This window comes from Montipora capricornis, chromosome 13 (assembly GCF_036669925.1).
Source record: "Montipora capricornis isolate CH-2021 chromosome 13, ASM3666992v2, whole genome shotgun sequence".
Classification (NCBI taxonomy): Eukaryota; Metazoa; Cnidaria; class Anthozoa; order Scleractinia; family Acroporidae; genus Montipora; species Montipora capricornis.
The window spans coordinates 45069954-45082374 of record NC_090895.1 but is presented as its reverse complement, the minus strand read 5'-3'; the positions used below and the strand labels follow the sequence as shown (position 1 = coordinate 45082374).

The window sequence follows — 12421 nt, the reverse complement described above, 5'->3', positions numbered from 1 at the left end:
ACCCTCGAATTTTAGAATAGCTTGGTGTAGCTAGCATCTCCGAGCATTTACCCTCCCAACCATGATACACCACAGAAGACAGCCACATGAATCATAGTACTCGGCACTTATTAAAATCATCTCAAGAAGTACATGCTTGCACCCTCAAACTAGTTTGGGGATCCACGTTTTATAATGTCCCTGCTCAGGACCTATTAAAATCTCCCTTCTATTCCATGCACGAACTGTCGTTAAATTACCAGAAGCATACTTGAACATCTTCCTTCCCCTCAGTAGCATTTCTACTATTTAGCTAAACCAGTCAAGATAATAAATGATTTTGCTTCGTTTTTTAAATCTTAGTTGGAAAGAAAAGGACACTTTGTTTGGCTGTTCCGGAAGACTGTTATGTCATGCCCCCACAGCTCAGTGTCAAGCCCCCAAAACTGAATGATCTTCCAAACACCAGCAAGCCCTGGAGATGTGCTGACCTGCCGATTGATGTTTTGCTGCTGACTGTGGAGGATTGTGAGTTCTTGAGTTGTTTCTCATTTCTGGAACAACCTTTCAGAAGTTACAAGATAGAAGTTGGCCCGATCTATTTTGGATACACTGGTAATGCTGATGACCAAAAGAAGCTTAAAGTTGCATTAATGAAATGTTCCAAAGGTGCCGCAGTCCCAGGGGGATCATTAATAGTGGTAAAGAATGCCGTCAGGACATTGAGGCCCAAGGCTGTGTTTTCAGTGGGAACTTGCAGCGGTTTAAGCTCGGATAAAATTAAACTAGGAGATGTAGTTGTATCTTCTAAGTTAACAACATCAGCTGGATTCAAAACTCCTGTGAGTCGACATCTTGGCAGTCTTGTTAGGGATGCACATTGTGGATGGATCGCTCCTTTGGAAAATCGAGATGAATTGGAAGTCAAAGTACACTGTGATAGTGATATTTTGAGCCAAACACAGGCAGTGAAGTGTGGATGGGATGACCAATATCCAGAAGCAATTGCTGTTGAGACAGAAGGGGAAGGTAATATGCGTAGTTTTAACGATGAATGGTAATAAACCTTTAACTAATTTGTATTAGACAAATCTGAAAAAATCCTAAAGTTATTATTTTCTGTTACTTCATTTTTTGTCAATGAAACTTTAAGCTTTCCAAGGAAATACTAAGCTAAGCATTGTGTTTGCTGAACTTTTTTTTCACGTAAGAAAGGTGTATAAAAGATTATTTTAGGGCATCAATAAGACGGCTTCCATTGAAATCGATTATCTCCAAGGTTGATTTAGGTTCATTTCACTGTGTTGGGGTAATCAAGACAATACTGTGTTGATAGAATGGAAGAAATTGTCACTTTGTCTGAGAAACATTTGAATCTAAAAAACTTGGTTGTTGTAACATATGAGGAGAATAGAATGGCTGTGAAGTGCAAGTTAATTGTCACAACAATCTTTTAAAAAACTTAAAGCCAGAAAGAATAATAGTCAACTTGAAGCTGCTGTTTCAATGATTGACTTGGAGATGTGAATCAACAGAGTGTTGCTTGAAGACCTTTCCCTAAAAATTTCCTTCATCCTTATCTTCAGGTGTTTTTGCTGCAGCCTATGATGAAAAAGTTGAGTGGGTGGTAGTAAAAGGTGTAGCAAGTTATGTTAATCAAACCCAGCTGTTACGAAGTGAGTGGATGTCTTTTGCAAGCACCATGGCAGCCTCTGTTGTGGCAAATATGCTCAATGATCCTGTTGTTTTCCAAGAATGGCCGCACTGTAACCAAGGTAAACTTCATCGTTGGAAAATCTGGCTGTTTAATTAAAGCATTTGTACAGTAATTGTGTAACTACCAATAATAATAATAATAATAATGGTAAAATCTTGAAACACTTTGAACATTCTCACACCGTTTTCGTCTCCCTCTCTTCTTCAATGTTGTTTTAGCCAGTCAATCAGTAAAATGTCATCTTAACACTGTCCAGGGGAAAGGGGTGTTTCAAGGATTTTTGGCGAGAATTGTAGGTTTTTAAGCAGGAGGCTAAGGGCATCAAGCCTGATAGAGAACGACCCTCAGAAAACAGTGAACACAGAGTCAGAGTGCCTTACCCAGCACTGTTTCTGGGGAATTGCAGCGAGAACCGGGTTATAATCCAAATACTGCAAGAAGAGAATTTGAAAACTGGTTGAACAAGATTGTCATTGAATGCTATCTCATGGGCCTGACACCAGTTGAAAGAGGCTCTCGGAAATGCATGCTTGCCTTTTGAGAACAACTTGATGAGTTTGAGGTAACGGATGGCTGTTTGAAGTGGAAATGGACCAAATTAAAAGCAAACTAGCAGAACCTATTCCATCCCATGTGCAAGAGAACTCTGAGCCAGAGCACCAGAGATGCGTAGCATTTGTAACGAGTGAATCATCTAATCAGAATGCTGACAAATGCCTAACTAAGGACACTAAGTAATGTTAACTAAGGAGAGCTCTATTGGTTGGTCCAAGGTGCACAGCTGACAGATGAGGAGGTTGGAAGAAGAGATAAGCGATAAAGAAAAAAGAAGAATTTCAGCATTAGCAACCTCTACATCCCTTTAAACCATTGACTCTTACAGGATGAGACGAAATTCCAAGCATCAGCTTTCGGGCAAGCTGTAATTTCATCTTACTAGCCCAAGTCTCTGAGGAGCTCGTCCCCAAAAGTTTAAGTTTGAATTGAACGCAAATTGTGTGGCATGCTGCACGTGCTCAAAAAATTGTTAAATTTTTGAAGATCGCTTATTGAAAATAACCAACAACAACTAAAAACCTACTTTATTCAAGTACCATTACACGGTTTAGAAAGTTAAGAAATTTGTCGCAGTATTCTGAATAACAAGGGCCTATAAACTACTGAAACATTTATCGATAAAGACAAGGATATCGTTCTAAAATCAGGAACAACCCCAAAGAGTGATTCAGTGTTATCAGACAGTTCACAAGATAGCAATATTTCATTGTGATGTAAGTTTATCATTTGACATGAGAAGGGACTTTTGCCAACTCGCTAGTGCTTTTGTGCTTGCTCTCCTTGAAGCATTATTTATCATATAAGTCTTCTGCAATGATCTTCTTAAAGACTTGGCCTAGCGACAACTGGAAGTTTTGCTCGGTCATAACAAAAATGACCAGACCTGATCGTCGCCATATTGGCTTTGGCCAGCTAAAATGATGATTGACAAGGATGAGTTCGGGCCCTTAAAAAGAAAAGATTTTTATTCTTTCACTTTCTCTCTCAAACGGTCTGTTAATTAAAACATTCATGTCAAAAGTTTGCTTCTGGAAAAAAGCAACAAACAATGCCACACTTGTGTTCAATTGATGCTTGCCCATCGGGCAACCTGTGATAAGAAAGTGCTAGCCCAAAACTATTGTTCCACTAGCCCCGGGCCATCGGACAGCCTTTTTGTTGTGCTCTGAATCCTAGATTATTGACTACAGTGGAAGATGAGACATTCGTACTCCCTACACTCAGCGAGTCATTGTTAAATTTGAAAAGCTGCTACCTCAGGACGTACGGACACTCTGAAGCGCTGTGAAACATTTTGGCCGACCATAAAGAAGCGAATTACAATAGTCAATCCTTGAAGTAATAGTAGGATGAATCTGGGTCTTGCATGTATCATAGGACAAAAACTTGAGAATCTTGAAAATATTGCGGAGATGAAAAAAGAATACTTGCATACGGCTGTGACATGCAGTACCATCGCCAGAGAATTGTTGAAAGTAACCCCAATATTTTTAGCACTAGTTGAACAGTCAACTTTATCAGAAACAATGATAAGGCTATCCAGAAGAGTACATGGGGAATAGGAGGACAAAAATACCAGAATTTGTGGCTTCTTACTGTTCAACTTTAGTTTGTTTGCTAAGATCCATAGGTTAATACCCCTAGTGCAGTCTTCAACTGTAGATTTACATGCTAATAACTCCTCTTGTGATGCTGTTTCCAAAGGCAAAATTTATCGTCAGCCTACAAATTATGAGATAGATCATGAGATTTTGCAATGTCACCCAAAGGGGATGTATGCAATGAATAAAGCAAAGGACCAACCACTGAACCCTGAGGAACTCCATAAGGAAAGTCATGTACATCAGAGGAAACATCTTGGATTCTAACAAATTGTATGGGGTCAGACAAATACGAACGCAGCGAATTCAGTACCTTGTCACAAATACCAAATCTGGGAGATAGTCTTGAGTGCAGAAGAAGATGATCTATTGTATCAAAAGCAGCTGACAAGTCCAGTAGAATCAAAATGACAGACTTCCGAACATGTTTGGTGATTGATGTAGCTATCCGTCCTGAAAGAAACACATCTTTCGAATTGGTGGGAAGCTCGTGAAATCAGTGTGATCAGAGTCTTATCAAAAAGGGCTTGGAAGTATGTGTCTAAAGAATCCCTGGAAACATTAACATCAAGGATGTACAGAAGATCAGTTTACCAGGAAAACGTTGATGACAATGAGGTGATGATGATGATGATGCACTTGGTAGACAAGCAAAATGTCTCTTTTAGGTGTAAAATATGTGGAGAAACTGATTAGACTATCAGCCACATTGTGTCAGGATGCAAGATGATGATTTGCTGGAAATTTTGTAGAAATCTGGGGTGTGACAGGCATTATTATTATTATTATTATTATTATTGTTATTATTTATTATTGTTATTGTTCTTGTTGTTGTTTATTTCTCACGCCATTGATAGATATACGTGGACTTGTTGCCCCAGAGCATCAAGCTATAGCTTATAAAAAGCTCATTACAGCTACGTCATGTGTTGAAGTTTGTGTCGCTGAAATTCGCGTTTGGATGTCTCGTAACTATTTGAAACTGAATGATGAACTAACATTTCTAATATTATGGTGGGCGAAGAGGGTATAACCCCAACTGCTTCATGTCGTAATACTGGTGTGTTGTTAGATGACACCCTCACCTTTGAGACTCATATCACTTCTGTCTGCAAGACTTCATTCGGGCACTTGAGGAACATCGCCACATAATCTGCACCTCACCTCACCTTCCGTGCTTGTGTGGGTCTTCTGACTCGTGTATACTTGCATTGGTAAGAGCTGCTCGCGTAGCTGAATTTGACACTACCACCTGATTGTAATCGGACAAGGGGCTTGTCCAGATCACTGACAATCGTCTGAGATACTCTTTTGCTGCACACTCCAGGACCAACTTATCCTGCGTAACACTCTCAAGTACTCCCACGAACTTGTACTGCTCAGCAGCATCAAGACAGGGTATTCTAGTCGACTCATCAACTTTCCCCCATGAGACACCACTCACTTGTATCCCCCTTTTCACATGGGCCACCGCACACTCCTTTGGGTTCCACTGAAGCCCCACATCCTCCATAGACGACTTGACTACCTTCATAACTCATTCGAGCTTAACGGACTCTCCGATGCAGCGAAGATCCTGAGATCATCAATATACAAGAGACCGGTAACCTGGCTGTTGATGGGCTGGGTTCAAGCATACGGTTGACCTTAATCCTCTCGGAGGTCTCTCTCCCTTGCCTTGTGATCGCCACCACCTTTTCCAACTCTTGCACAGTTTGGCAATGACTTTACACAGCCACATGGGAAACCTGTGTAACGTCTTCACCCCATTCAGCCAACTATGATCGTATCAGAATCGTATGCTTTTTTACATCAATCCAGGCCACACTAATATTCGGCCTCCCCCTGTGACAATCCACCACAACCTTTTCATCTTTTTTATCAGAAAAATAATTAAATTTTTGATTCAGTCTTTTATTTAAAATTCTTGCGAGCACCACTATCTCAAGGATTGTGATGTGAAACAGTTGCCTTATGGTTCTGATACAAAGGGCTTTTGTATAATAACGTTTGGGCAACTGTAAAATGTCACAGTTATTAAAGATGGCCAGGAAATTTTAACAGAAGAGGCAATACTGAAATTTCTTTATTCGGATTCGACTTTTCTTTAATGTTCAGGAAAATTTGATTGTATAGACATCTTTTCCTGAGGTTTGATGTTAATTTTGTTGGAGTGGAAATTTCTTTTAGGTAATTGAGTCAATTATTCCTACTGAGTTACTGTGAGTTGCTGGTTTTGTTGGCTTTGCTTTCCTCGTTTGTATCTTTTTTTCCTCATTTCGTTTTCTTTTTTTAATAATAAAGAGATCCTGAGGACACACGGAGTGCACACTCGGGACAAACTAAAAGAGATCCAAGGTAGGTAGAGAAGAGTCTTGAGCTATGCTTATGAATCAAATTGTGTAGGCCTTGCATTTAGGAGACACAAATTTGTATATTAAAAGAAAAGGTAAGAAGTAACTCACTTCCTTTATTGCCTGATGATGATGATTATGATGATAAACATGATACCTTTGACACGAGTTTTTGATGTGAATAGTTGAAATACAACTGACAATGAGTACCTGAAGGTCATAAGAGATGACTTGATGTTCAGATAACAAACCATTTTGCAAATATTATAGTTATGGAGATGGTGCAATGTCAACCCCGGTAAATGTAAATGTATGAAGAATTTTCTGATTTTTTTCCGAGCATAAGTCAACCACCTAGTTTACATCGTTATTTGACTTTGTAACTGCGTGATACAGTTCTACTCAAAGACCCACATTTCACCCTTGTTCACCATAGTGTCCAGTAGCTCAGTGGTTAGAGCATCCGACTAGATCACGAAGATCCCATCTGGAACTCCGATTTTTTCCGAGTTTCCAATGGATGCAATTTCAAGTCCAAGTCACCATCGAAAAAAGAAACATTTCTTCAATATACCAACTCTTTCACCATTAGCTGTGCAATAATAATAATAATAATAATAATAATGCTGATTTTTCCGATGATAGTAATAGTGAAAAGAAAAAGGAGAGAATGAAGCAGTGACGGTGAAGATGAAGTTTCAATTAAAAAACCTTCTGTTATACTTCCCAAAAGAGAAAAGGACTTTTTTCTGCCTGTTGAACGTAACGTTGGTCGAAATGATCATTTCTCTTTTTACCTTTTCTCTCATGATCAGAGTCTTCTTTCGGTGAGGAAATCTGTAGAGCAAAGCTTCAAGAACATTATATAAAAACATCCAAAGTGCGAACGTCTGTTTGGTCCAGGTCGTCTCTTGTAGATATTGATCAAGTCTACACCCGGCTGTCTGTAACACAAAGAGAAACCACCTTAACTGGGTCAAAACAGAAAAAGATGGCTCACTACAGTGACCTCTTCACGCCAATCGGTAAGGGAATTAACCCAAAGAGGATTCTTGTGCAGGGAGAGACGGGAATTGGTAAAAGCACTTTTGCGAAGAGGCTGGCGATCGACTGGGCTCGACTTGATGACACTCACACTGAAGATAAGCAAGCCGCTGTTCTGAGGAGGTTCAAGCTTGTTGTTTTCGTTGACCTCAAGGAAGTGTCCAAATGTCAAAGCCTCAAAGATGTCATTTATAACTCGGGACTTTTTGCCCGTGAAGACAAATGGTTAGTAGAAGGTCTTCTGAATTATATCACCAATCATCAATATGAAGTTCTTCTGTTGTTGGATGGCTATGATGAGTATCACAGTGGACAGGAATCTCAAATCTTTGATATATTCAGTGGAAAAGAATTAAGAGACTGCTGTGTGTTGATGACAAGTCGAATTTCCAAAGCTGGTGAGCTCCAAGAATTTCAAGACCTGCTTGCAGAAATAACAGGATTCAGTGATGAGGACAAACTGACGTACATAACTCGACAGCTTGGTGACAAAAGAGATGCCAGAGATTTGTATGATCACTTGGAAGAAAACGAACTGTTAGGCCTTGCGAAAGTTCCCTTACTTTTGCTGTTCTTTTGCACGCTATGGAAGAAGAAACATTCAGAAGGCTTGTCGAAAGCCAAAACGAGCTTATATTTAAAAATTGTCCAGCACGTTTTAAGCCACAACCAAGGAAAGAACACCTTTCCTCACTTTAGCACAATAGAGGATAATTCAGAGATCCTCAGTCAAATTGGTAAGCTGGCTTTAGAGTGTCTTTTAAACGATGACCACATTTTCCCGTATGGTAAACTTTCTTCTGAAGTTCTGTATGAAGACAGTGTTGTCATTGGTTTACTTCAAGTAACTGAGTTTACAGAAAGCTTGCAACCAACAGAAATGGTTTCTTTCATTCATAAGAGCATACAAGAATTCTTAGCAGCCTGGTACGTGACTCACAAATGTATACCTGATGGAAATCTCGGTTTGATTGAAGAGCACACTCAAACCTTGAAAAGCTGTCGCGAGTTCGAGAACGTTTTGCGATTCATATGTGGACTAAGTGATGAAGGAGCAGCGAAAGTGTTTGACCATTTGAAGTCAGTGAGAATAAACGATCCTTCACTTGATATATCAGAAAAGATATCTAATGAAGACCACAAATACAAGCCATTGGATGACGTTTTTGCGAGACATGAATATTTCAGTGATTTGGTTTTTTATTGCTTTGAAGATGTACAGTCAAAAGAAACGCTTGCAAAAATTTGCGTTGAATGCTTTGACGGGATCACAGTTATCTCAGAACCACCTTCTCACGTTGCGTTACTGTTTTCCGGTGTGAATTCCTGGACTTTTATTTTTAATCCTTGTTTCTTGTTTTTGAAATTTAAAGATGCCCTTGCAACTCTTTACAAGGTGGTAGAAACAGTAAACTTCCTTGATGCCCCAATGAAGATAACTGAGAATTCTGAAAATGTTCCCCTTGGAGTATTTTTGAGAAAGTTCCTCGAGGTTGAATGTGAAATGTGTGATTTTTCATCAATCCTTCATATCCACGACGGTGATGTCAGTGTTTATTTCAGAGAGTTAGACCTGAATTGTGCTGCCCATGCCAGACTATTTACTGAGAGTGCACAGGCTGTTGCTTTACCGTGTCAGTCGGTAAGCTTGGTTCCACAAAAGACGTCCCTTAAGTTCTTAAGTACGTTTTGTAGCTTTGGACTTTCTGCAATGAGAGATCTTGTTGCTGTAATCAAAAATTGCACCCATTTGATGAGAATCATCGTTAGCGTTCGAGATGCGGAAGACAGTGTTTGCGAATTTTTGCAACAGCTCCCAAACCCTAGCAAGTGCGATTTAGAATTGAGTTGTAAACTGATGTCAAAAGGAACTGAAGAACTCCCTGAATTGTTGCAAAGTTTTGAAAACATCACGGGACTTTGTATTTCCTTTGATGAGTGGTGTGCTGAGAAAGCAATCATGAGGTTGGTTTCCAGTATCACGCACAAGAGCCTCGTTCACCTGTCGCTACTTAAAATCCACCTGACTCCAGCAGTTGCTGCAGCGCTCGGTCGTTCGTTCCAGAGATTGTCATCCTTACAATTTCTTTATTTGCATGGCACAGGTGATAGTTTGAATGTTGAAGACATGTTTGCCCTTTTTGACAGAATAGACAAAGACATGCCCTTGAAATGGTTGACGTTCACCAATGTCAGTGTTAGTGGGAGTCTCAGTCCACTAACCAGAAAACTTTGCTTTTTTCCGCATTTGAGATGGCTAGCCCTTAATTCGTTGGATTTGAATGAAAATGACCTGCAAGATTTGGAAACGTCCTTTAGTAATGTCCCAAACCTGCATCGCCTAAACCTCAGCGGTAACGCATTAGATCACGTGCAAAAACCCCTCGCATCATTCTTAATGAAACTTGGTAAAATCAAGTATTTTGATTGCATGGCTTGCAAATTGTCAGGGGAAACTTTACGAATTCTTCAAGAAGCACTTCCCCATTTATTCATTTATTCCGAAAACTCCATTGTTGACTGACTGGCCGAGGCGTTGACGTCTTTCCAAATGCTGTGCTACAAGCAAGCAAAGTTTTGACTATTGATGATGATTTGGTTTCCTTGCCTTTGAACTGCTACAATTGTCCATTAGTAATTTTGTCACCAAGGAAGTTTCTGGCGATCCAATTTCCACACGAGCGTGTAACGTAAATGAAGCACCTGCCAGAATAGTGTTACCATTCAAGGATCAGAGATCACGGGCCAATTCCGCGCGAACACAACTTGGAGAACTTGGCCGCAAAATTGGAATTGATATTCGCCCCGTGTATGCAAGTCGTAAGATCGGGCACGAGATCAACCAAAGGAAAAGAAGTCACTTATGCTACTACAAGTGCATGTGTTTTGTGTGATACAAACTATGTCGGGTATACGTGCCGACACCTCTATCAGCGCGTTGAGGAAGCCAAAGGATCGTCTTCAATCGGGAATCACATTAAAGAGCAACATGGAACATAACCTGCAAACGCCGACGTATTTCCGGCGGTCGTTTCTCTCCGCCGGAAATACGTCTGCGTTCGTAGCCTATATGGAACAGCCCCAAGTGACATATTTCGTTATTTTAAGATCTTAAGAATGTGCTAATGTAATTTCGACTGCCTGATCTACGTAATGCTCTTTATAATGGAGCTTAAGCTAACTTTGAACAAACAGTCAAAGTCAATCCAAGTAATGTTATTTATATAGTTTTCCATAGTATTTTATTATTTTAACACTTACATTTCAGCGCTTGTATTTACATATTTTATCGTTGGATATTCTCACGCCCTTATTTCTACTTATATTTGTATATTTCATTCGCTCGTTCTACAACTTGAAAATGATTTCAGAGAGATCGAAAGGTCGTTTTTGATCACTAGTTTTCATTTTGAAATTTAATAACAATTTTTTAAAAAAATTACGAAGAAGAACCAGAGTGCAGCTTAAAGCAATGGATCTGTCAATTACCGGTTTAGATCGCGCATACCTCTTCAGGAAGTCTAACAAGATATAAAGCGGTGGGAAGTGCTTTAAAACAATTTAAGCTAAATCTTGAACCTTAAAAATACAACTTTGCTCCATTATACCGACCGAAGAGGACTTTCGCATTTCCTACTTTTAATGCCAGAGATGATGGCAATGAAAAAAGTAAACTTGAATTTGTTTGCAGAAGCGCAAAAATCTTTGTAGGCGAAACTTTTTCAGTCTCTCCAGAAAAATACTCAATAGTTCTCCAGGTAAGCAAGCAAGCTACCTTGAAGACATGGGATTCGAAGGTTAGAATTTTAGACATTTTTAGTATGCATGCGTTCTCGTCCGTTTCCTTGGTTATTATCAGAAGCTGATGTGCTTCTGTTGTTATTGATCTCATTTAACGACCACGGAAGATAACATATGGTTCCATGTTTGATGTAGTAATGTTGATTAGGAATGTTTCAACGTGGCAGTGGAACCCTCAAATCAGCTGCAATTAAATTTATCGAAACTACGAACTACCAAGCTTTTGGTCTCTATGTGAAATGCGTTGATAAAAGTGTTACTTTTGAAATGAAACCAATTTTTTTTGCTCCAAAAAAAAGAAAAGCCATGTTGGTGTATCATTACAATTATTTTGTTGAAAGGGCTCAGAAGTTGGCTGAAGGCATTTATCACAAATATAATAAGTTACCAGTAAAGATAATTTTACCAAAGATGACTCTAAAAGACACAAATCAACAGATATTTTATATTTGGTGACTTTTTTGTGGATAATGAAAAAGAAAGGAAGTGAGAGATCACTGCCATTTCACAGAAATTTGTGCATGGAGGAATAGCACCCAATGCTTGCATGCAACTTTTTGTATTGAAAGCCAAAGGTACTTCCCTTCACAACCTCTCTGGTTATTATTCACCTCTTTTTTATAAAAACTGGCTAGTTTCAAGTATTTTATGGTGAAGAGGAGACTGGAAGGTTTGGAGCCCATCAAACTGTATTGCTAAGGGAGGGATTGCCAACACTGAAGAAACATATATATCTTTTTCAAAAAAGATTATTGTTGTATCTTATCGAGGTGGAAAGGTATTTTTTCAAATTGAGATTTATCTGTAGTTTTAAATTTATCAGCAAAACAATAGGCCATTTCCGAGTTCATGCCTGCCTCACCTTCAAAGCGAGTCTAAGTGCGAAGTTTTTGTTATGAAAATTACTTTTCATTCATATGTAAAGTAGAACTAATTACCATTACAAAAACTTCTCACTTGGACTCGCTTTAAAGAGGAGGCAGACATCAACTCGGAAATGGCCTATTGATGCTGTTGTAAAGAATCACACTTATGAAGGTTTTACTGAATAATAGTAAGCTTTTGGAAAGTACTCATCCATTGAAGAGAAAAGGTGTTTTCACTTATGACTATATGAGCAACTTTGAAAGGTTTGATGATATAATGTATGTTTAAAGGGTGGGTTATAGACGGAAAATAGAAGTGCTGTGGTGAATTTTTGCGTTCCGACTCGATTCCTATCGGTTCATTCTGCGGGATCCCGTGGAGATTGGGTTTGGATTAACAGTGAACATTTTGTTGAACTCAACTTCGTAAAGCTTGTTCTCCATGCTTGCGCTTATACACCCTTTTAATAAGTCTAATATATGCCGTTTTCCGCTAATGAC

General features: G+C 39.2%; 1 protein-coding gene and 1 pseudogene across 1 annotated transcript in view; both read left to right on the top strand.

The window, feature by feature from the left end:
- LOC138030005 (NLR family CARD domain-containing protein 4-like) overlaps positions 1–11353 on the top strand; it is a 30128-nt gene extending 18775 nt beyond the window's left edge. The window contains exons 6-9 of the mRNA XM_068877855.1: positions 343–1008; positions 1566–1754; positions 6160–6213; positions 7025–11353. Coding sequence (XP_068733956.1) covers positions 343–1008; positions 1566–1754; positions 6160–6213; positions 7025–9777 — 3662 coding nt within the window. The 3' untranslated portion in view covers positions 9778–11353. The remainder of the gene's footprint in view (positions 1–342; positions 1009–1565; positions 1755–6159; positions 6214–7024) is intronic.
- LOC138030010 (NLR family CARD domain-containing protein 4-like) overlaps positions 1–12421 on the top strand; it is a 95781-nt pseudogene that overhangs the window by 60340 nt on the left and 23020 nt on the right.